The 22,773-nt window shown below is 58.9% G+C and overlaps 11 protein-coding genes across 11 annotated transcripts; 5 read left to right on the top strand and 6 right to left on the bottom strand.

Annotated features, from left to right (window-relative positions):
• Positions 1 to 16: 16 nt before the first annotated feature.
• Positions 17 to 3,913, bottom strand: MJAP1_001829 (uncharacterized protein; the record flags this gene model as incomplete). The annotated part of the gene is made up of 9 exons (XM_060265779.1): positions 17 to 24; positions 150 to 781; positions 804 to 924; positions 947 to 1,707; positions 1,730 to 1,789; positions 2,121 to 2,278; positions 2,301 to 2,410; positions 2,433 to 2,554; positions 2,937 to 3,913. The coding sequence occupies 9 exons, from the start codon at positions 3,911 to 3,913 to the stop codon at positions 17 to 19; spliced, it is 2,949 nt and encodes a 982-aa protein (XP_060121762.1).
• Positions 3,914 to 4,116: 203 nt separating this feature from the next.
• Positions 4,117 to 5,115, bottom strand: MJAP1_001828 (uncharacterized protein; the record flags this gene model as incomplete). Its single annotated transcript, XM_060265778.1, has 4 exons — positions 4,117 to 4,227; positions 4,250 to 4,430; positions 4,453 to 4,878; positions 4,901 to 5,115. 4 exons carry the CDS (start codon positions 5,113 to 5,115, stop codon positions 4,117 to 4,119), a joined length of 933 nt encoding a protein of 310 aa, XP_060121761.1.
• Positions 5,116 to 5,387: 272 nt separating this feature from the next.
• On the bottom strand, positions 5,388 to 6,629 carry MRF1 (Peptide chain release factor 1, mitochondrial; the record flags this gene model as incomplete). The annotated part of the gene is made up of 1 exon (XM_060265777.1): positions 5,388 to 6,629. One exon carries the CDS (start codon positions 6,627 to 6,629, stop codon positions 5,388 to 5,390), a length of 1,242 nt encoding a protein of 413 aa, XP_060121760.1.
• Positions 6,630 to 6,774: 145 nt separating this feature from the next.
• SEC26 (coatomer subunit beta) lies at positions 6,775 to 9,654 on the top strand (the record flags this gene model as incomplete). The annotated part of the gene is made up of 1 exon (XM_060265776.1): positions 6,775 to 9,654. The coding sequence occupies one exon, from the start codon at positions 6,775 to 6,777 to the stop codon at positions 9,652 to 9,654; it is 2,880 nt and encodes a 959-aa protein (XP_060121759.1).
• A 224-nt stretch (positions 9,655 to 9,878) lies between these two features.
• MJAP1_001825 (RING-type E3 ubiquitin transferase) lies at positions 9,879 to 12,270 on the top strand (the record flags this gene model as incomplete). The annotated part of the gene is made up of 3 exons (XM_060265775.1): positions 9,879 to 9,965; positions 10,203 to 10,213; positions 10,332 to 12,270. The coding sequence occupies 3 exons, from the start codon at positions 9,879 to 9,881 to the stop codon at positions 12,268 to 12,270; spliced, it is 2,037 nt and encodes a 678-aa protein (XP_060121758.1).
• A 230-nt stretch (positions 12,271 to 12,500) lies between these two features.
• MJAP1_001824 (uncharacterized protein) lies at positions 12,501 to 12,971 on the bottom strand (the record flags this gene model as incomplete). Its single annotated transcript, XM_060265774.1, has 1 exon — positions 12,501 to 12,971. The coding sequence occupies one exon, from the start codon at positions 12,969 to 12,971 to the stop codon at positions 12,501 to 12,503; it is 471 nt and encodes a 156-aa protein (XP_060121757.1).
• Positions 12,972 to 14,015: 1,044 nt separating this feature from the next.
• Positions 14,016 to 15,650, top strand: RLI1 (Fe-S cluster-binding ribosome biosynthesis protein; the record flags this gene model as incomplete). Its single annotated transcript, XM_060265773.1, has 1 exon — positions 14,016 to 15,650. One exon carries the CDS (start codon positions 14,016 to 14,018, stop codon positions 15,648 to 15,650), a length of 1,635 nt encoding a protein of 544 aa, XP_060121756.1.
• Positions 15,651 to 16,216: 566 nt separating this feature from the next.
• CDC43 (protein geranylgeranyltransferase type I) lies at positions 16,217 to 16,991 on the top strand (the record flags this gene model as incomplete). The annotated part of the gene is made up of 2 exons (XM_060265772.1): positions 16,217 to 16,297; positions 16,572 to 16,991. 2 exons carry the CDS (start codon positions 16,217 to 16,219, stop codon positions 16,989 to 16,991), a joined length of 501 nt encoding a protein of 166 aa, XP_060121755.1.
• Positions 16,992 to 16,995: 4 nt separating this feature from the next.
• On the bottom strand, positions 16,996 to 20,341 carry MJAP1_001821 (uncharacterized protein; the record flags this gene model as incomplete). The annotated part of the gene is made up of 2 exons (XM_060265771.1): positions 16,996 to 19,866; positions 19,889 to 20,341. 2 exons carry the CDS (start codon positions 20,339 to 20,341, stop codon positions 16,996 to 16,998), a joined length of 3,324 nt encoding a protein of 1,107 aa, XP_060121754.1.
• A 58-nt stretch (positions 20,342 to 20,399) lies between these two features.
• Positions 20,400 to 21,504, top strand: KRR1 (ribosomal RNA assembly protein krr1; the record flags this gene model as incomplete). The annotated part of the gene is made up of 2 exons (XM_060265770.1): positions 20,400 to 20,460; positions 20,483 to 21,504. 2 exons carry the CDS (start codon positions 20,400 to 20,402, stop codon positions 21,502 to 21,504), a joined length of 1,083 nt encoding a protein of 360 aa, XP_060121753.1.
• Positions 21,505 to 21,524: 20 nt separating this feature from the next.
• Positions 21,525 to 22,724, bottom strand: MJAP1_001819 (uncharacterized protein; the record flags this gene model as incomplete). Its single annotated transcript, XM_060265769.1, has 1 exon — positions 21,525 to 22,724. One exon carries the CDS (start codon positions 22,722 to 22,724, stop codon positions 21,525 to 21,527), a length of 1,200 nt encoding a protein of 399 aa, XP_060121752.1.
• Between the last annotated feature and the right edge of the window lie 49 nt (positions 22,725 to 22,773).

Raw genomic sequence — 22,773 nt, 5'->3', positions numbered from 1 at the left:
TCCGAATGGATCCGCCTCAGAATCCTGGGAGGAACGCGGAGGAGCCTCCTCTTGGGAAGCCAGAGGCCGGCGCGCAGGGATCGGCGAGCTGCCTAGGTCAGCAGGGTGCGGTGCGCGGCGCGATACCACGCGAGGCTTTTGCGACGCACGGTGCACCGTCGGCCGTGCAGGCTGGCTTGCCGAGGGAGTCGGCTGCTCCTCTTCTTCTTCCGGGGCAAAGTCGAGGCCTTGGTAGGGATTGCGGTAGACATACTCGGCTGGGTCGGCCCCAAGAGGCCATTCTGCCAGGAGCAGTCGCGCGGTATCAGACAACTCCGTGTCGTGGTCATCGTTGGTAGGAGAATGCTGGAGTAGTGTAAGCTCCGGAGCTTCAGGGAGCTTGGGCCGTCCGTGGTGGTCCCAGCACCAGTTCGTATTCACCGCGGAATCCGACGGGGGTTTCTCGCCAGGGATGCAGATCGATGCCAGCAGGACATCCAGCGCAGCCTGTGCTTCCGCACGCAGAACACATGACTCTCCCTCGGACGACTGCGCATGATTGTATTGGAAGGCTTCCTTTAGCCAGGGCCACAGCGCATCGGGATCTTTAGGGATATTGTCCAGCCAAGGGAGACTGGCCGGAACAAGAGATTCAGCACCTTGGTTTTGAGCCTGTTCCAAGACATCCTGCAGAAGCTTAGACAGGTTCGGAGGCTCGATCGCTGCCGCACTGAGTGTATTGTGGGTATGCAGCTGCGACATGCCCGGGTGCCATTCGACGTCTTTCTGAAGGTCGTCGAGTCTGTGTGAGTTGTACGACGTACAAGGTTCGCGGAGCACCTGGGCTCGTGCGCTTGATATACTGCCGGAGACGGCTGAGCCGTTCTGTCGTCCCGCTTTCCCATTCACTTGGTTTTGCCGTGCCGAGCCACCCGAGGAGGGCCGCTGAGTTAATCAAGGAACGTACCTCTGTACAGCGTACGATAATCGAGCTGTGTCACTTCGGTGTCACCAAATGGCCCTGTATCTTCCATTTGCTCGGTGTCTTTCGACCACTCCTTGACCTGTTCGGGCCAGTGCACGGCCGGCTCGGCCAGGTCGGCGTAGACGCCGCCTGGATGCAAGTACCGCATCCACAGTGCGCCTTGTTGTGTCTGCTCCACCAAGCCCAGTGTCCCCTCTGTGCCGAGTTCAGCAAGGAAAGGGGGCGTCGGAGAGTCGAAGTACGCATTGGGCGGCACAGCCGAAGCGACAGAGCGCGGTGCATAGACGGCAAGTGCCTTGGTATCATTATCGGACTGGATTTGGGCGCCGTAGACCGTCAGCAGACGGTTCTTTTGCGAAGAGAGGACGTATCCATCGGATGCAATGCCAGGCACATGCGACAGGACCAGCGTACGATCGTATCCCCGGCGGTGTGCCCAGGAGCAAAGTGGGACATTTGGGTACCGCTTGTCATAGTACTGTACATCCTCTGTCGACGACAAAGCGTAAAGATGCGTGTCCGGCAGGTCGAGCGAAGACGTGTGCAAAGAGGTAATTTTGGTGCGTCGCAGGACATTTGCAGAGTATGAGGTGTCCATGAGCACCACAGGCTCGGGTGCGCGACGGTCGAGGGTATAGGCAGCAAAGCACGATGCGGCTGCAAGGATGTGATCGCTCGAAGGAGACAGAGAAAAGTATGCGTCATGGCTGTCTGCGTGGTGGCAGAGTCGAGTGACATGGGTTCTGCGTAAGCGAAAATACGCACCGTTTCTGGGCAGCAAGGTCCCAGTACTGAACCGATCCGTGCGTGTCGACCAAATAAGCACTCGACGACGAATGCCATGCAGCATCCGCAAAAGGCACAGCATCTTTTGGAGCAGATCGTTCCTTCGTGCAAAAGGTGTACTGAGGGCCAGTCTTGATGCTGTGCCCCATACATTCCACGTCGCCTATCAAGACGGCGATGCGCGTGCGTACAAGAAGGCGCCGGCCCTGGCTACCCGACCAACGAGTCACTTGTACAATGGGTGAATTGGTACGCAGGACGCTTTTTCCCGATGCATAGACGTGCGGCCCATCCAGCTCGGATATGTCTGTGTGAGAAGGGCGACATACAGAGCTCGTTGCGGTGGACGCCGCCGACACAGACGACCAACCGTTTTTCCTCCGCAGGAAGCACGGTCGTGGTGCACTTGACCAGATCCGATCCGTCATCCTCCTGAGCGATCTGCGCCTGTGCGTCGTCCATAATGGCACTGGTAAGCAGCCGAGACGGCACGTCGATACCAGGATGGTACCGCCGAAGAAACGAGATCTGGATAAGTCGTACTACATACGCCGTGAAATGCCCGTTCGTGTGTTGGCACACTGTCGATTCCCGGAATAGGCTCGCGAGCTGTATCAGGGAAAACCTTGACGGTCGAGGCGCCCGCCGTCACGAGTGGATCTGCATTAGTCGCAGCACTTACCCTCGATGTAGCCGCGCCCTGAGATGTGCCATTGCGCGGGCAGCGGTGCATGGTCCCCCGACCGATCGGCACGCGCCGGCAACAGCGCGACCGACCCGGACTCTTCGGCGTAGAGGAGCGAGCTCGTTTTTCTACTCCACCGCACAGACCTGCACGGTGGTCGGACGCGAGATGTGGAGGAAGTAAGGGCTATGGCAGGAAGGACCGCAAGAAATAGTATACATGGGATCATGAGCTCATTATACAGAAGCGGTCTGAAACTCGACACAGCGCAATGGCAAATGCCATGGCCTCATAAATAAAAACAGAGGCTAGCGACGGAACAAGCTGGTCGAGTTCATCATGTTGGCAAGCAAGTTGTCCACCGTTTGGAAACCAGTGGAAGGGGCAGAAGAGGCTTGCGAAGAACCTTGAGCCTGGGACGACGCTTGGGACGGGGGTTGGGGTTGAGGAGAAGCTGCGGGGAGCGACGGAGGGTGTCCAGAAGGGCGCGCATGAGGATACCCAGGCGAGGCAGGATAGCCCTGTGGAGGAAAATGAGGATAGCCGGGCGGCGGAGCATATCCTGGGGGCAGCTGCGAATAGCCTTGGAAGCCTTGCGGAGGCATAGGCATAGGCATATGGGGGTATGCCTGAGCATGTGGCGGAGGATAGGGGTTGTGGCCCATGGCATACGGATGAGGGTAGCCCTGGTGAGGGTGCTGGGGCCCATGGGGGCCCTGAGCAGGCGGTTGGGTAGAAGCAGACTGCTGGGAAGCAGGAGCAGCCTGCTGAGGAACAGGCGTGGACTGCTGCGAGGCAGGCGCCGGCGGCAGAGGAACAGGCGTGGAGTGCTGCGAGGCAGGCACCGACTGCTGCGAGGCAGGCACCGACTGCTGCACAGGACCCGACGGCGGTGCTTCCTTTGGCGCAGTTTCCTGCACAGTATCGTCCTTGGCAGCTGCAGCTTGGGGCACAGGTGCCGAGACAGACCGTGCCTCTTCGCCATCGTCGTTGCCCAGCTTCGACTTGCCTTTAAAAAGCGGTGCTGGCAGGCTTGCAGCCGAAGGCGAGTTCTGGAAGGTAGGACCCGCATATGCAAGTGCCGGCACGGCTCCCTTGTGCGGTGTCTGAGGCGACTTGCCCTCGCTGGACTTGCCCTTGCCGTTGCCCTTGGGCTTGCGTCGATCCGGCGTGCCCTTGACGTTCCCTCCAAACGTCTCGACGTCGCGCGTATCTGCGGCATGATCAAACTCGGGTCCCTGGCGCTGTGCCTGATTGAAGAGCTCCTGCTGCCACGTCAGGCCCGACGCCGACTCCTGCTTGGGCTTGTTGTTGGATTTCTGGGCGCTGGGCGCAGGCTTGCTCTTCGCTGGCCGCTTTTCCTTCTTCTTGCGGTTTGCATTGTTGTTCTGTGACTCGTTCAGCAGCTGCTGCTGCCACGTCAAGGCCGGCGACGGCACAGCGGGGGCCGTGGCCGGTGCGGAGAACGTTTCCGCCATGGAACGGGAAAGGAATTGGTCGCTCGGAAGCGGGATGAGCCCTGGAATGCGGGCGTTGGTATTATCTCTCTGTCTCTCTTCGTTTGTAAGGATGGGCTGTTGCGATCGTGCAACAGAAGCCATCAGACGCCAACAACAGACACGGTGGCTACAACTAACCCGCCACGCATACGGAGAGGAGGGCGACACGTGTTATTAGTCAGCTATGGATGCTCCACGACCAAGTAGGCAGGGACGTGCTTGATGTCGGCGCCGTCGTCGTCAAACATGAGTTGGTACGGCGTATGCAAGAGCTCCGTCTCGCGCTTTTGGATCTGAATGAGCATAAATACATACCTTGGAGCGTGGTGTAGATTTCGAGATCGCCGGCCCCCCGCCCTGGATCGTAGCATTGTAAAAGCAGCTGGTATCCGGATAGAGTGCCAGGACGCGCGTCCCAGCGCGGTAGTCGTCGGGCGGCAGTGAATCGACGCTGTTGGGAAGTGGTGCAATGGACTTGATCGTGGTATTGTAGGTCCTGTGTGAGTGCGTGCACATACGGGCCGGCCGTGCCTTCGTCCTCGGCATCCTGTACAATGTAGCGATGGGGATCGTTGTTGATGCTTCCAATCACGGTCGCCATGATCCATACCTCTCCATCGTCGCCGGCAAGCACCTCGCCACGCTGCGGCTGGCAGAAAGCCACCTTGCGGCCCCGCTGCAGCGGGAGCTGCGCCAAGAGCCGATCCTCGGTGTCCGTCGCCGAGAGGCTATTGGACCGCTTCAGGAGTGAATTCGAAGCAATGCGTGTGCGCCGACTCTCGGCAACCATCTTTGACTTGGTATCCAGTGCCGGAGCGTCCAGCGACTCGTCCCCGATATCGTCGGCTTTGCGCTTGCGTCGTCGGCTGTCCAGCGACGTGTCCATTGATGCTTGCCTCAGCGCAGTCAACACATCAATCTGCTCCAGCGCATTGTTGATGGCACTGCGTCAGACAGGACACCTACCGCTGCTCGTCCAATATACAGTTCTCGACGACATTGTAAATCCCTTCGACGCTCTTGGTCGGACTCTCGCTCTGTGCACGCACCAGGCGCTCGTAGCCCGCGAGCGACGCGCTGCGTGCATTTTCAAGACTCTTGAGCTGTGTGCGCACCGTCTGCCACAGCTGCAGCTCCTCAGACGAGCTCGCCCCAGCCGTTGCACGCCCCCGGCTCGCCATGGCAAAGTGGAGGAAGCGCCGAAAAGCACCCAATTTCCCGGAATCACGTTTGTTGTGCACGTCCATGGCGCTGCCGAATCTTCGGCGCATCTTTCGGTAGGTGGTGCGACTGACGCAGCTCGGCACGTACCGAGGCGCAGGATCGCGAACTCTGGTTCGCCGCGTGGCTCCGCATGCTGGGCTTTGCCTTGTCGTGCACCGCAATCGTCGTTTTGGCGAGCCGTGGCCGTGCAGCGCGGGCGTTGCCGTAAGGGGTATGATGTGCTACTGCGCTACTCGTTTTCTTTGTACGTCTCCAACAAGCCGAGGAGGCGCTGCTCTTCATCGCGCTCCACGAGCTCTTGGATAAGATAGGTCAGGCCGGCGCCGCCGTCGTCGTCGCCCTCCATAATGCTCGAAATACCCGACAGCGAGATGTTGACGCGATGATCGGTCACGCGGTCTTGGGGGAAGTTGTAGGTGCGCACGCGCTCGCTGCGATCTGCGCTTGCCACCTGCGAGCGGCGCATCGCGCGGTTCTCGGCCGCATCCGCGCGCAGTTTCCGGTCGAGGAGACGCGCACGGAGCACGTCCCACGCCTTGGCGCGGTTCTGGTGCTGGCTGCGCGAGTCCTGCATCGACACGGTGATTTTCGTCGGCAGATGCGTGAGGCGCACTGCGGACTCGGTGCGGTTGACGTGCTGTCCGCCCGCACCGCGCGCACGCATCGTCTCGAGCTTGACGTCCTTGGGGTCGACAATGTCGCTTGCTGTGTCGTTCTCCGCGAGCATAGGAAGGACTAGGATCGCGATCGTGCTTGTCTGCAGCTTGCCAAGGTTCTGCGTCGTGGGCACGCGCTGGACGCGGTGCACGCCGCCCTCGAAGCGCAAAGCATTGAATGCGCCTTCGCCGTGCACTTGTAGAATGGCTTCGCGCAGCGCATCCGACGCGCCGCTCGTCGTAGACACATCCACCGGTGTCGCAGACAGGAGCTCGGTCGTCCAGCCTGCGCCGAGCGCCGTAGCGTCCTGCGTGTCGGCCGCCTGCTGCGCGCGATTTTCGCAGTATTTTGTATACATACGCAACATCTCGCTTAAAAACAAGCACGACTCCTGGCCGCCAACGCCCTGCTTCAGCTCAATGATCGCGCCCTTGTTCCCCACGTTCCCCGAGGTATTCGCGAGGATCTTTTGGCGCAGCTCGCCATGCTCCTGGGCGACTTCCTCTTCGAGTGCGCGCATTTCCTGCTCGGCGAGCTCGCGCATATCCGCATCCTCCTCTGTCTCACACATCTGCGACGTCGATTGCAGGCTCTTGACCTTTTCCTGCCACGCCGTCCAGGCTTTGTGCACCGGATCGAGGTCCTTGATTTTCACCGAGTCGGCCGCGGACGGCGTCGGATTCGCGAGCAGAGCGTCGCGCTCTTTCAGCATGTACGTTGACAGCTCTGCTACCGTATCCGCGCGCGTCGACGCATAGCGCACGGCCGGCCGCACGCGCAGCGCGCCCCGCGCGCGCCCTATCCAGGCTAGCATGGCCGCTGCGAAGATGGCCACGTGGGATTTGTCAGCGGCCTACGAGGTCGCCCCAAACACGTCGCGGACAGCGCACGGCATCGCCCGCGGGTTGGCGCTTACCGACGCGACGTGGCCGCTTGGTCTGTGGTGCTGTTACTGAGCCATGCCTTCGGATCCTTCGGCATATACGCTAGTTGCGTCTGACGCGGGGTACCGGTTGGACCTCACTTCGCAAGAGCTGCGGAAGAACCTGCAGAGCAACAACGATGCGGTGAAGCTCGAGACGCTGCGTGCGATCATCGTGTCGACGCTCAATGGTGAGCCGCACGCATCGCTGCTCATGCCGATCATCCAATACGTGCTCCCCAGCAAGAGCAAGCAGCTTAAAAAGATGCTGCACTTCTACTGGGAAGTGTGTCCCAAGTACGACACGGACGGCAAGCTGAAGCAGGAGATGATCCTCATGTGCAATGCGATCCGTAACGATCTGCAGCACCCCAACGAGTACATCCGTGGCTCGACGCTGCGCTTTCTGCAAAAGATCAACGAGCCCGAGATTCTCGAGCCGCTCGTCCCGACCGTGCGCCAGTGCCTTGAGCACCGTCACAGCTACGTGCGCAAGAACGCGGTGCTTGCCATTCTCACAATTTACCAGCGCCACGAGCACCTGATGAGCGATGCGCCTGAGCTTATCGAAGAGTTCCTCCAGTCCGAGACGGATGCGACGTGCAAGCGCAACGCTTTCGTGATGCTCGTGCACACTGCACCGGAGCGCGCTGTGGACTACCTGTCGAGTGTTGTCGGCCAGGTCACCTCGTTCGACGAGCTGATGCAGCTTGCTGTAATTGAACTGGTGCGCAAGGTTGCCAAGCACGACAATCCCAACCAGGCGGAATACGTGCAGATTATCTCGGAGCTGCTCTCGGCGCCGAGCCATGCAGTCAAGTACGAGGCGGCGATCACGCTCGCGGGCCTCGCGCACAACGTGCCGGCCGTCAAGGCGGTCGCCAGCGCGCTGATTGACCTGACGGTGCAAGAGAGCGACAACAACGTCAAGCTCATTGTGCTCGACCGCCTCGATGCGCTGCGCGAGCGCCACGAGCATGTCCTCGACCCGCTCGTGATTGACCTGCTGCGCGTGCTCTCGAGCACGGATATGGACGTGCGCAAGAAGGTGCTTGCTATGGTGCTCGAGATGCTCTCGGTGCGCACGGTCGACGAGGTGATCCTCATTCTCAAGAAGGAGCTCGCCAAGACCGCGGCGCCGTCGCAGGAAGCCAACACGGAATACCGCCAGCTGGTCATCAAGACGCTGCATGCGTGCGCTGTGCGCTTCTCCGAGGTTGCCGGCGACGTGATGCACGAGCTGATGAACTTCCTCGGCGACTCGAACAACCCCAGCGCGGTCGAAGTGATTGCGTTTGTGCGCGAGGTCGTCGAGCGCTTCCCGAACCTGCGCGACGACATCCTCGCGAAGCTTATCCGCTCCTTCCCCGAGTTCCGCAGCGGCAAGGTGTATCGCGGTGCGCTGTGGATTGTCGGCGACTATGCCATGACAGCGGCGAGCGTGACGGACGCTATGCAGCAGATCCGCAAGGTGATTGGCGAGGTGCCGATCCTTGGCGCAGAAGAGCGCCTGCAGGAGCAGGCCGAGCTCGCGACGAGTGCCACGGAAGAGGGCCAGTCTGCGCCCAAGGCAAGCACCACGACGCGCGTCCGCGCCGACGGCACCTATGCGACGGAAACTGCGCTCACGGCCGACGTCGAGAAGCTGCCGTCCAAGGGCGCGACGAAGCCGCCGCTGCGCAGCCTCATCCTCTTTGGCGACTTTTACACGGCATCGGTGTTGGCTGCGACGCTCGTCAAGCTCGTCCTGCGCTTCTCCCAACTCTCTGGTGACGAGACGACGAAGAATGCGCTGCGCGCCGAGGCGATGCTGATCATGACGTCGATCATCCGCGTCGGCCACTCCAAGTTTGTTGCGACCAAGATCGACGAGGACTCGGAGGAGCGCATTATGACCTGCCTCAAGATCCTTGGCCAGTCGACGCTCTCGCACGACGATGCGATCGCTGCGGCGGACGTTTTCCTGCATGACACGCGTGAGGCGTACGCCATGCTCCTGCAGCACGAGCGCAAGAAGGCGGCCGCCGACGGCGAACTTGACCAGAAGCGCATCACGGCCGAGCCCCACAAGCAGCTCACCTTCCGCCAGTTTGGTACCTCGGCCGGATCCGAGGAGGAGATCGACTACGAGGCCGAGCTGAGCCGCGCGACCGGCATGACCAAGGCGTCGAAGGACGACTTTATCAGCAAACTGCAGCGCGTCGTGCAGCTCACGGGCTTTTCGGACCCTGTGTACGCCGAGGCGTACGTGGACGTGCACCAGTTCGACATCCTCTTGGACGTCCTCGTGGTGAACCAGACCGACGAGACTTTCCAGAACCTGAGCATCGAGCTTGCGACGCTCGGTGACTTGAAGCTGGTCGAGCGCCCGTCATCGTACACGCTTGCGCCGTACAGCTACCAGAGCATCAAGGCGACGATCAAGGTGTCGTCGACGGAAACGGGCGTCATCTTTGGCAACATTGTCTATGAGGGCGCTGCCGGCACGGGTACGAACAGCTCGGGCGACAGCCGCTACGTCGTCCTCAACGATATCCACGTGGACATCATGGACTACATCTCGCCTTCGCGCTGCACCGAGACCGAGTTCCGCAGCATGTGGACCGGATTCGAATGGGAAAACAAGGTGAATGTCAAGACGAATATCTCGGACGTGCGCGAGTACCTCGAGCACATCATGAAGTCCACCAACATGGCGTGCCTGACGCCGGAGGCGAGCCTCGCCGGCGACTGCGGCTTCCTCTCGGCGAACCTTTCGGCGACCAGCTTGTTCGGCGAGGACGCGCTCGCGAACGTCAGCATCGAGCGGCTCGACGACGGCACGATCCAGGGTCATGTGCGTATCCGGTCCAAGACGCAGGGTATTGCGCTGAGCCTGGGAGACAAGATCACCCTAGCACAAAAGGCCGCGGCATAGACCGATTGGCCTGGTCCTTGCGTAGCGCCCGTAGAGCCGATCCCTGCCCGAAGTGTCGGGTAATTTATGCAGAGTTATTTTTCCGCACGTGTTTTCAGGGTTTGCCCTAATGCCCCGCGCCCTTTTTGACAAGATGTGGGGATAATCGTTTGCCACTTTTGTTCGGGGACATTTTTTTTTTTGCCGCGGCCATTCTTCGTACGAAGACGTACAGGGACGATACCATGAAATTTGGCAAGTCATACTTGGACGTGCTAGCCAACCCTACGTTCCCGGACGAGTGGCGCAAGGGTGCGATTGAGTACAACGAGGTATGTGTTCCTGTCTCTTATCGATCAGCTCAAAAAACTCTTGCACAATGTCACGGACGAGCTGAACTCCATGGGACTGAGCCCTGAAGTGGTTGACGAACTTCTTCGGTCAAAATCAGGAGGCGGGAATAATGGCCATGGCGCCCATAACCAGGATGCCACCATCGCTGGACCCAGCACGGCCGGGTCAGCTGACAGCCGCTTGACGCCTTCGTCGCTTCTTCGCACCTCATCCAGCGAGAGCTCGGGTGCCGAGCCGAGCATAAAGCCGCAGGGACCTTCGCCAGCGTCGGTCTGGCTCTCGAATTTGCCGCATGATCACCGTTATCGCAAGCATCGCAAACACAGCCGTGCGCGCTCGCACAGCACGGGTAACAGTCCTCCGTTCCTCAAGACGGCAGAAAACTCGCCCAACACATTTGTCTTGCAGGCCAACGAGGGTCTCGCCCCGATGCCAAATTCGAGCCCACGCAGGCACTCATGGGGACAGTCGAGCACGCAGACCTCGGCGGACAAGGAAGCACTGCCTCCTTTGATGCTGCCGAGTGGGAAGGACAGCCCTATGGTGCAGAACAGTGGACCGACGGGCATGCCTGCAAAGATGATGCTTCCTCCGCTCATGCAGAAGCAGAAGATGCAGCCTGTTGACGAGCACGACTGGAACGCTTCGCACTGGCTCGACGTCAAATTGCCCAAGATTTTCCCGGAAGATGCTGTCTCTGTCTCATCGAGTAAAAGCGAATCGAGCACGGACTCGGACGATGAGGCTGAACACGAGCACAACTGGATTGAGAGCGATTCTGGACGTCGGGCGTGGGCCGAATACCAAATCCTGGGCCACTCTCTGCACTTGAACCCGCAGCTTGTTGTGCACATTGAATCACCGGATGCGTTTAGCAGGCGCAACTCGCCCAACTCCAACGCAAGTCCAGACACACCCAAGGTCGGAATGCGGCAGGGGTCTAATGACTCTACGCCCACGGCCTCCAAAGCGAATTCGCCGGTGGCGCGTCTCGGCAAGCAGGCTACCAGGATGTCGCTCGCCGAGTTTGATCTTGGGCCCGCTGCCCAAGAACTTCCCACGATCGATTCGCCGAGCGTCGCGCTAGAGAAGGCGCAGCACGAAACCCCGCCAGGCTTCCACCACCGCCGTATTGTGATCCCGCTGATGGCCGACGAGCGCTTCTTTGAATCGCTCGCCGAGGCTCTGCGCAAGCTGCTGCAGCTGCACATGGTCCAACAAAAGGCCTTGGTGCAGCATGTGGACGCACTCAGTGCAACGATTGCACAAGTGGCAAGCCCCGTAAACTCGCCCAAAGATCTCTATCAATGGCGCGAGATTTTCTCGTTGTGGCTCGAGCACGATATCTTTGAGAGCAACAGGGAATCGGACCGCGGTGAACTCAGTGTCGCGACGTCCGAGAAGCGTTTGCGGCATTATATGAGGGAGCTGGAGAAGCGCGGCTTCCTCGCGCCGCACAGTTCTCTGGTTGTGGATGGGAAGAAGTTGCCGACCAAGCTGGATACATGGGAAGTGGATGCGACCACGCAGATGAATCCGCTTTCCGACCCGCGCAGCATTCGTGCTCTGGAACATTTCCTGCGCTTGAACGTGGCGCTCGTGTCTCTGAAGCGTTTCCAGCGCCTCAACATTGAGACCGTGCGCAAGATCCTCAAGAAGCACGAAAAGAAGACTGCGCTGCACGCGCATCAATCGTTGGGACGCATGATTGCTCAGATGGAGCCAAATGCGCTGGTCAGAGCCGCCGCCAACGACAGTCTCTTGCCTGAGTTGGACTGGGACAAGGCGAGTCATCTCGACATCCTGAATTCGCTTTCTGCGCTGGTCCCTATTGGCATGACCACGGCTAACCAGCTGTCACTTCCCCGCATCTTGGCCTCGATGTTGACCAAGTCGCTGTTGCCTGTGCTTCCAAGTGTGGATGACTACAGCTGCCTGGTTTGCATGAGCCTCGCCTACCAGCCCATCCGTCTGCGCTGCAGTCATCTGTTTTGTATCCGATGCCTGGTCAAGCTGCAGAAACAGGGCAATGACAACTGCCCGCTCTGCCGGTCTATTGACGCTGTGAAGGATGCAGACGAGCATAACCTGGACTCTGAAATGGCGGCGTACCTCCGCCAATGGTTCCCGCAGGAAGTTGAGGAAAAGACGCAAGAGAACAAGTCGGACCGTCTTGTGGAAGAACGCAAGGAACAGGAGATGAAGAAGAAGAAGCGCTTTGCTCGCTTCCGTCGCCGCCACCATGCGGACGACGAGCGCAACCACGACTGCGTGATTGTGTAGAGTCGGTCCTATATCCACTTTCGCGTTCATGCATTAATTAATTGTGATACCACGGTTTTTCGTCACCATTACTTTCGTTTATAGTACGCTATCTCCAATAGTCCAGCTACCGAAGCAAGACGTATCCATCATTACTTGGGCAACGTGTACCTTCCCATGATTTCCCTTACTGGGGACGTTGCATTGTCTTTTCAATTTCTCTCTTTGCCTCCCATCCTCATCCGCCGTATTTACACCATTAGGGAGGACGAGGGAGTGGGAATAGGCGACCAGCTCATTGCTCTGGTCTGGTTGACTGCATAGGCAGCCAGTGACAGCGACTCGGGCGTCCAAGGACGCTCGGGGGGCCAGCGTGCCACATGTTTTCCTAGGGACTCCGTCGAGGGACGAAAGTCTTTCGAGTACCACGCCGCACTGCTTGGCCGCACAATCTCTTCGGGGTTGTCCGAAAATACGCTGGTCGCGGCACTGCTTATCGGAAAGAGGCCCAGATGAGACTCGAGTTGAAGAGCCTGGCCGGTAACGAGAGCTTTGAGGCTCTCGAGCTTGAACAAAATGTCCAGGCACCAGCTGCCGTGGTCCTCTCCCAGTTCCTCGTCCGGCATCGAGGAGCGGAGGCAGATTGACTCGAGGTCATCCAGACACATGGGTTTGGGGCCCAAAACAAAGGACCACCGCTGGTAGATGCCCATCGCCTTCATCGACCGTTCGTTTGCGTCGGTGTAGAGGAGGGAGGGGTCGAGCCGATTCTTACTCGGCCAGCAACGCCCTTCGCCGTCCTGTTCAATGTGCCATGCAATGATGTGTCCATCATCAAAACGTGTTGTTTTTACAACAATCATCCACTGCGCTGGGAAAGGCGAATTGGGTGTTGATACCAAGACGTCCAGCGCAATGATTCGGCCACGAGGAGCAGGAGCCAGCATGGTGGCTGGCACACTTGCTCTCAACTGCGTGTGCGTTAATAACGCGAGACTTTTCACAGTGGACCCTGCGAGTCAAGTCTGCCTGAACGGGTAGCTACGTAGGATGTGCCCAGGGGGGATGAGAGATAGATTCGCTCGGGGTCCGCGGCCTTAAAAACTCTTGGCGTGTCATCCATATACCCCATTCTTAATTCCGGACGCAGTAATACACTCAAATGACCTACTTTTTGGATTGGTCCGTGACGCCGCCGCCCTGACTGTCGATGCGTCATCAGGCCTAGGGTGGGCCCCCCAGATCAAGGCAGGTTCGCTTTTAGAACTCCGTGGGCGTCCGCAGGACCTTGGGGCTATGCAATACCACGCGGAACCACGCGGACCCACGCGAGGTGATCGTCATAGGCACGTGACAATTATTTTGACCAATTCGAACCAGGCCTTTTTGTCAGGCGAGAAAGAAGAGAATTCGAAGCCGCCAGTCAGGTACCTTTGGCAATCACTTGTGCTGAAGACCATGGCACCTGCGCCGACGAAGCGCGAGGAGCGCATTGCTATTGGTATGTAGAGACATCGACAAGTCAGGGGCATGTACTAACCTACCTTACAGTCAATTCGGACAGGTGTAAGCCGAACAAGTGTCGCCAAGAATGCAAGCGGTCGTGCCCTGTGGTCCGCATGGGTACGTAACAATGCACGCGCACTTGCTAACTCCAGGTCGTCTGTGTATTGAAGTTGCTCCCTCGAGCAAGATCGCGTTCATCAGTGAGACGCTTTGCATTGGTTGTGGTATCGTACGTGATCTTCCATGTTCCCAGTCTAACCATGCAGTGTGTGAAGAAGTGCCCGTTCGAGGCGATCAACATTATCAAGCTTCCAACCAACCTTGAGAACGAGACGACGCACCGCTACAGTGCGAACAGCTTCAAGTTGCACCGTTTGCCTGTACCCCGTGTCGGCCAGGTGCTGGGTTTGGTCGGTACGAACGGTATCGGCAAGAGTACTGCCCTGAAGATTCTTGCTGGTAAGCAGAAGCCGAACCTGGGTCGGTATGAGGACCCTCCAGACTGGGCTGTGATTCTGAAGTACTTCCGTGGTTCGGAGCTACAAAACTTCTTCACCAAGGTGTTGGAGGACAACATCAAGGCTTTGATTAAGCCCCAATATGTCGACAATATCCCCCGTGCCTTGAAGACCAAGGCTACGGTCAGGCAACTGCTGGATAGCAAGACTCAGCGCAACAACAAGGAGGAGGTCATTGATGCCTGTGACCTCACCCCTGTTCTGGACCGTGACGTTCAGAACCTGTCGGGTGGTGAGCTGCAGCGTTTCGCTATTGCTATGAGCTCGGTGCAGGATGCCAACATGTACATGTTCGACGAGCCGTCGTCCTACCTGGATGTGAAGCAGCGTCTGAATGTCGCGCGTACGATCCGTACGCTTTTGGATGCTAGCACCTATGTCATTGTCGTGGAGCACGACTTGTCCGTGCTTGACTACCTCAGTGACTTTGTCTGCTGTCTCTACGGTGTTCCCAGTGTGTACGGTGTGGTTACTGTGCCGAGTCCCGTGCGCGATGGTATCAACATCTTCCTGGATGGTTACATCCCTGCCGAAAACATGCGTTTCCGTGAGGAGTCACTGAGTTTCAAGATTGCCGAGACCGCAGACGACAAGGACATTGAGCGTTCTGCGACGTACCAATACCCCAAGATGACCAAGAAGCTTGGCAACTTCGAGCTCTCTATTGACCCCGGTACCTTCACCAACTCGGAGATTCTCGTGTTCTTGGGTGAGAACGGTACTGGTAAGACGACCTTTGTCAAAATGCTTGCTGGCAAGCTGGCGCCTGACACAGGCGTTGACGGCCTCCCGCAACTGAACGTGTCGCTTAAGCCGCAAACCATTACGCCCAAGTTCCAGGGCACCGTGCGCATGCTTCTCCTGAAGCAGATCAAGGCCGCCTTTATGCACCCCCAGTTCCAGACGGACGTTGTGAAGCCGATGAGCATTGAGGCGATTATTGACAACGACGTGCAGACCCTCTCGGGTGGTGAGCTGCAGCGTGTGGCCCTGGTGCTGGCCCTTGGTAAGCCCGCCGATATCTACCTGATCGATGAGCCGAGTGCGTATCTGGACTCTGAGCAGCGTATCCAAGCCTCCAAGGTCATCAAGCGCTTCATCCTTCACTCAAAGAAGACCGCGATGATCATTGAGCACGATATTATTATGGCTACTTACCTCGCGGACCGCGTGATTGTCTACGAGGGCACTCCCTCCATCAAGGCGCATGCACGCAGCCCTGAGTCGCTGCTGACGGGTATGAACTCGTTCCTGAAGACGCTGGACGTCAGTATGCGTCGTGACCCGACCAACCTCCGTCCGCGTATCAACAAGCACAACAGTATCAAGGACAAGGAGCAAAAGTCCAGCGGCCAGTACTTCTTCCTTGAGGACTAATTTAGCGTATAGATAGCACTTTCTATCTATTCAGGGGAATGGCCATGATCACATTTTTTACCTATGTACGCCGGCATGGACCCCGCGCATGCATGCGCGCCCCAGGGCAGGCACCCTGAATGCATGCACACCGCCTTGTAGGGGCCGGGGTGGGCACGTCCCCTCTTGGGGCGCCCCTCTGCACTGTAACAACGTGGCCATCACGTGGGAGGCTCTCCTACAATGTGGAGGCTCGCCGCTGCGGTGTTGGTTGTGGAGTAGCATGACAATGGAGGAAGCGCCGGTCTTGAACGAAAAGCTACACGCCAAGTTCTGGCAGCTTCATTTGTCAGGACTTCCCCAGCCATACATATCGGCAGATCACCAGCGGTGCGTGGCCTGAATAACGCAGGATGACGTTGGGTTACTTTTGCTTGGGGGGTTTGGATCTCCTGCAGAAGCTCGACGCGGTGGTGTCGGCGGGGCAGCGTCGTGCCTATATCGACTGGGTATATGCACAGCAACTATATACGGCGCATGGTGGCGGATTTCGGGGGTCCCCGGCCGCGGAACAAGGCCATCTTACCATGACGTACACTGCCCTTCTAACGCTTGCCATTCTCCGGGACGACTTTCAGCGGCTGGATCGCGAAGGGATCAAGACCCACGTACAGAAAATGCAACAGAAGGATGGAAGGTACGATCCTTGTCTAATACAGCTTTTTATGTACTGCAGACTCGGCGGAACAGGATGTGCGATTTACGTACTGCGCATTTGCGATTGCTTACCTACTGAACGACTGGAGCATGGTAGACGTGGATCTCGCTCAGGAAAATGTTCTACGATGCCAGCACTATGAAGGCGCATTTGCTCAGGAACCTGATTTAGAGTCACACGGAGGATCGACCTACTGTGTTGTTGCGGCGTTGGCGCTGGCGCAGCGGCTTGACTGCATCCCCAACCGCGACAAGCTCGAGCAGTGGGTGCTCTCTCGACAAGTGCCCCTCTCTGGATTTCAGGGCCGCGTGGAAAAAGAGCAAGATACCTGCTATTCGTTTTGGTGCGGCGCAACGGCCAAGATCCTCGGATGCCATGCGGCGATCGATGCGGCATCCGACGCTTCCTACCTCCTATCTGCCCAGTCCAAGCGGGGTGGCATTGCCAAGGTTCCAGGCGAGTCACCAGACGTGCTGCATTCGTATCTGTCGTACGTTGCCCTCGCGATGCATCAACACGACCAGCTCCCCAATATTGGTTTGCCTTTTCGCCCTGTATGCGCGTCGCTGAATCTCTCTTACTCCTCGCTGGAGTGGGTGGTCGAGCATTTGTGGCACAGCGTGCCTACGTATTCTGTTCCCTAATACCCTAATGTACATGTTTTGCGCGCTTCTTCGGCCCCTCGTCCTTGGTCGGTGTCATTTGAAAGGCAGAACAGGACAACCGTGTCTCCTCTGCAGGAGCGGGCTGCACAAACCGCGGGTGGGCGACAAAATCGCGCATGCCGGGGTCCTCTGTGAGTGTCTTGGCATCGTCGATCGTACTGGTCTCGTGGAGCTCGGCGATGCGCGCCTTTTTACGCACCACTAGCCGATCCTCGAACGTGTGCTGCATGACGTAGGTCGATACGACGACCGGTCGTGTCTGCCCCATGCGCCACGCACGCTTAATCGCTTGGCTCTCCAGATCCAGCTGCCAGACAGGCTCAGCAAATAGAACGCGGCTGGCACAGTGCAAATCGAGCCCACGGCCACCCACCGTTGTCGACATGAGCAGGCAGCGGTAGGTCGACGAGTGAGCGAAACTGCTTGCGTACTCATTTCGGAGCTTTTGCGGCATACCTGCAACATAGCACAAATAAGGCACTTGTACGACATCGAGTGCTGCGGCAAGCTCAAAGAGCACATTGTCCAGCATAGAAAAGACGAGCACCTTTTCCGACTCGATCGACGTGAGGATCTCAACCAACATTGCGTCCAGCTTCGTCGACGACGTTTTGGTGACGCGAATGTCGTCCATTCCTTCAGGGAGCGTAATCTCCTCTTCCCAAGGCGCACGCGCGCGGCCCCGTGGCTGAATCGAATGACGTGCACGCTGCAAATTCGCCGAGGCGGTCGCGTGGTCCGAGGCGAGGGTCACAACCGTCTTTGGCGCATCCGGCGTGCGTCCCGGCGACTTCCCCTGCTTACGCTGGGCGTACTGCATCCCTTTTGTAATGAGCTCGTCATAGAGGTCGTCTGCATCTAGGCTGCTCTCTCGCAACGCTTCGGCGCAGGCTCGGCGCATCGAGACGAGCTCCTCCGAGGTCATGTGCGTCGCTGAGCGGCTGGTCCACGCTTGCACAAGCTCGCCGGATGCGCCTTGCGTCGTGTACAAGACGTCTCCACGGGCCAAATGCTCCTTCCATGTTTCATCTTCGAGCGCCGCGTCAAGCTGGCACATCGCCTCATGGACGCGCTCTTTGTAGGGCTCCTTGAGCGAAGCATACTGTGTCTCGATCAGGTCGCGTGCGCTTTTGGTCTGCTCCAAGAAGCCCTGACCGGCAAAGTGAAAGCAGGCAAGCGCCAAGTTTTCCATGACAGCGGCTAGCGCTTTGCGGTTACTTGGGTGGAAGAAATAGTCCTTGTCAGACTCTTCGGATAGCGCCGCATTCAAGACAATGAGCGACTGCAGGACATTGTAAGTCTTGCGCTCCAAGTCAGAAAGGGCCAGCGATACCACGCGGTGCTCAAGCGGCGGCAAGGGGCATTCGCGCTCGACGTCTTCGACGCGGTTACGTACCATGACGCGGGCCAAGACATCATACAGACGGCACTTGGCCGTCCACTCACCGCTGTTGTCTGGCGGTGCGGCCATCAGAGCATTCCAGTCGCGCTCCTTGCCCGATGGAAGACCAGACGCCTTTGCGGCTGAGGCCATGCTCGCGGACGCCCCGACAAACGGTGCGAGTCGAAGGAAACGCACCAGGAGCAATTTCAAGCGGTCGAGACTCTTGCGTTCCGCAGGGGTCCACGATGTCGGGCGTGCCTTGGACGGGGACGTGAGCGCGGCGCCCGACGCTTTGAGACTCGAGCCGACCAGCGCCTCGGTCGGTGTGCCTGTGACGATCCAGCGGCGTTCGACACGGAGATAGGAGCACAGACGGACGACGAGCGAGTCGCCTGCGAGCATGTTACCTTCGTCAATGATCACGCGCTTCCAGTAGACTTGCATGATGGGCGACGCGTCGAGGTCCGAGCGCATGCCTTGCTGATCGTCGCCAGCTTCCTTGCCGAAACGCGAGTGGGACATGAGCACAATGTCATAGCCCTGCGCGAGGTGCAACGCATCCGGCAGGGGTGTATGTATATCAGGAACCGCCAGCACACGCAGTGCGCCGGGCTCACAGTGCTTCTCGATCTCTTCGAGCCACTGGACAAGGAGCGTGAGTGGGACAAGGACGAGCGTCGCCGATGTCAGGTAGACACGCAGCGGTGTACGGCTCTGGCTAATACGTGACATACGCGTGGGCGGCGGCGGCCATAGATGGATGAACGGTGCAGAAGCAAGGCCGAGCAGGTCTTGCAGCTGGGGCGGCAAAGTCGCAAGCACCGACGGAGGACACATGTTGGTCGTACGCAGGCGATGCGCAGCAATCTCGGCCAACGATACACGTCCTTCGATATGCTCTTTCGGCGGCGGCGTCTCAGCCTGTGTTGCTTTAGGCGGGCGTACGCGCGAGATGCGCTCGCCCGGACTCGGTGCGCCAAACGGTGCCGTGACGAGGTCAAGCGCAAGTCCTCGCGCGGGATCTGCACCTTGGTACTCGTGCTGCGGAAACTGGAGTGCCATAAGACTTGTTGTCGCGCTCGCCATGGGCTCCTGGTCCGGCTGCGAGACGTGCGAAAGGGTGCTTAGAATAAGCGCGATGCAGATGATCGTTTTGCCGACGCCCATCTCGTCGCACAAGATTCCTCCTTTCAAGTCGGGGTAGACACTCACCGCAGAGCACGGAAAGAATTCGTACGTCGCAGGATCCATGGCATAGGAGCGCTCGCCACTGCGCATCGGCACAGGGCATGTCCGCTGCAAAAAATATGGGTCGCAGTAGCTCTCTGGCTCGAGCTCGCGCTGCAACAACTTTGCGAGAGAGTTGCATTGGTACGAATAGAGCGTGCACTTGAGCGGAATATCCAGATCCAGCTGCGCGTCCGGTGGACTAGGCAGGCGGCGGTATAGTTCGGCGAGCGACCATTGCGACTGGGTGAGTAACAGTACGTACGAGTCCCTCGCGCCAGAAATGCTTGGCGTCGCTTGGCGTCGCATCGGACTCGCGGCTCAGTGCGTGCCACTCCAGCGTGCCGACCAAGACGTGCGGCAGAACGCGTTCCCAGAGCGTGGCGGCGGGCCGCGGTGGGGGCGGCCGCTTGGATTTGCGTGGTGTCCTGTGCCGCTCGGAAGCCGCCGCATAGATGCGTATGCGCATCGTGCCTGCATACATCCCTGCGCACCATAGGTTCCACGCATCGCGCTCGACCTCGGCCTCGAGCGCGTGGAGGCTTTGGAGGGCGGCGAGGTCGTGGAGGACCGATGCGGTCTCTGTGCACGCTGCGAGACGCTGTATCTCTTCCTCCTTGAGCACGCCCCCTCCCTGGCTCTCAACAGGCGACGCAGGGCGCACTTGCACGAGCACCACGCCGATAGGAATCCCCTCGAGGCACTCCGGCATGGCCATCCTTGCGCATGGACGCTGCACGCTAACGTAAGCGATTTTTTGCGTGGCGTTGGCAACCATGGCGGACGAAGGTGCGGCGCCTGTCGAGAACAAGAACAAGCGGTTCCGCAAGGACAAGCGTACGTTGACACACTAATGCAGCCTGGGACACGGATGATATTGATCACTGGAAGATTGACAAATTTACAGCGGAGGACAACCCCAACCCCTTTTTGGAAGAGAGCAGTTTTGCGACGCTTTTCCCCAAGTACCGCGAAAAGTATCTGCGCGAGATCTGGGGCCATGTAACGACTGCGCTCGACAAGCATGGCGTGGCATGCACTTTGGATCTTGTCGAGGGCTCGATGTCGGTGCGCACGACGCGCAAGACCTTTGACCCGTACATTATCCTCCGTGCGCGCGACCTGATCAAGCTGCTGAGCCGCAGTGTGCCTTTTACGCAGGCCGTCAAGGTGCTCCAAGATGACATGGCATGTGATGTCATCAAGATTGGCGGTATTGTGCGCAACAAAGAGCGCTTTGTGAAGCGCCGCCAGCGTATTATTGGTCCTAATGGCAGCACGCTCAAGGCGATCGAGCTGCTGACCAACTGCTACGTGCTGGTGCAAGGCAACACGGTCAGTGCCATGGGCCAGTACAAGAGCCTGAAGGAGGTGCGGCGCATTGTGCTCGACTGCATGAAGAATATCCACCCTATTTACCATATCAAAGAACTCATGATCAAGCGCGAGCTGGCCAAGGACCCGAAGCTCGCAAACGAGTCGTGGGACCGTTTCCTGCCCAAGTTCAAGAAGACCAGCGTGAAGTCGAAGAAGCCGGCGCCGGCGCCGACGAAGAAGGTGTACACGCCCTTCCCTCCTCCTCAGCAGCCGAGCAAGATCGACTTGCAGCTCGAGAGCGGCGAGTACTTCCTCAAGCCGAGCGAGAAGAAGCGCAACGAGCATGCCAAGAAGATGGAGTCGCAGGCGAAACATGCCAAGGAGCGCGAGCAGAAGCGCGAGTTGGCCTTTATCCCCCCCGAGGAGCCCTTGCCGGGCGACAGCAAGAAGCGCAGCGCCGACGACGCCGACGACGCGCCCAAGCCCAAGAAGGAGAAGAAGGAGAAGAAGGAGAAGAAAGAGAAGAAGGAGAAGAAGGAAAAGAAGGAGAAATCGAAGAAATAGAGTCATGCATCATCACTATACTATGCTACAGGGCGCGGGCGCTGTACAATTCCAAAGGGTGTCTGTACGCTCTCCATAGCATCATTGCCGATGCTCGGCACCGCCTGCCCAGCCGACGGTGCGAGTGCGGGGCTATCTTGCTCGACGATTGCGTCGAGCTGCGTGTGTGTGTTCTGCGCTGGGAGCGCCTCTTGCACCTGGAGTGGCGAGTTGGGCGCTGAGTGCATTTCGCCCAGCGAGCCGGACGTGTCCATATCCGCGTCTGGCGACGTGGCTGCGTTGGGGTTCCGCATTTCAGCAAGCGGTAAGTTGTCGTCTTCGTCGTCGCCGTCGTCAACCTCGACGTCCTCGTCGAGGTTTACAAACGTACGGCACAGCGGGCATGAGAAGCCTGGGTGGTGTAATGTGAGCAGGGGCCGGATACACTTGTAATGAAAGATGTGCGAGCAGGGTGCAATGAACAGGGCCTGACACACCTTGATTTTGAAGAGACAGATACAGCACTCCGTCAGCTCTGCCCCGCTCGCACGGCTCGGTGTCGCGCTAGAGGCTGCAGGCTGTGCCTCGGGCTGCGCCGTCTGCAGCTGGCGCAGCATATTGGAGCCGTAGGCCGTCGGCTGCAGGCGCGTTTCACGGTCGATCTCGACCCGAAGCTTGATGCAGCGATACAGCTCCTGGACACCGCCTTGATAGTCGATGCCAAACTGCAGCACGTCGCCATCCTTCAGTGCAAAGGGGCGGCTCAGCGCACCGGCCGGTGCCAGGCGCAGGTGGTTCAAAAAGGTGCCGCTACTCGACTTGGTGTCGCGGATATAGATCGTTCCTCCCGCTTCGCACCAAATCTCAGCATGCAGTCGACTCACCACCTTGCTCTTGAAGGTCACGCGCGTCTGCTGCCGATTCACCGTCGCCGCAGACGTCCGCGCCGCGATCTGGGCCTGATCGTCAGCCAGGGCCTGTGGCACGGGCTGTGTCTCGGTCGTGATCTCAACAGCGGGTGTCGCTGCCGCATCACTTGCCTCGCCTGACTCGCCATCCGTCCTACGGCGCTCCGAGAAGCGCCCAATCTGTACAGCATGCCCATTCTCCCGTAGCTCTAGCTCGGTCGGGACAAAGAGGAGCGAGCGCGTCATGTCCAGGAACGGCACGAGACGCAGGCGGTGTGGTGGGCCGGGTGGCGCAGTCACACCACCAAGCGTCTCATCGCCGCTCTCTTGCATGATTGCTGAAGGCACGGGCGACGCCGAATCCCGTGGCGGTGTCGAGCCA

The sequence above is a fragment of the Malassezia japonica genome, chromosome 2, assembly GCF_029542785.1.
Source record: "Malassezia japonica chromosome 2, complete sequence".
NCBI lineage: Eukaryota > Fungi > Basidiomycota > Malasseziomycetes > Malasseziales > Malasseziaceae > Malassezia > Malassezia japonica.
The sequence above is the reverse complement of the archived record's forward strand: the minus strand, read 5'-3'. Positions and strand labels throughout refer to the sequence as shown.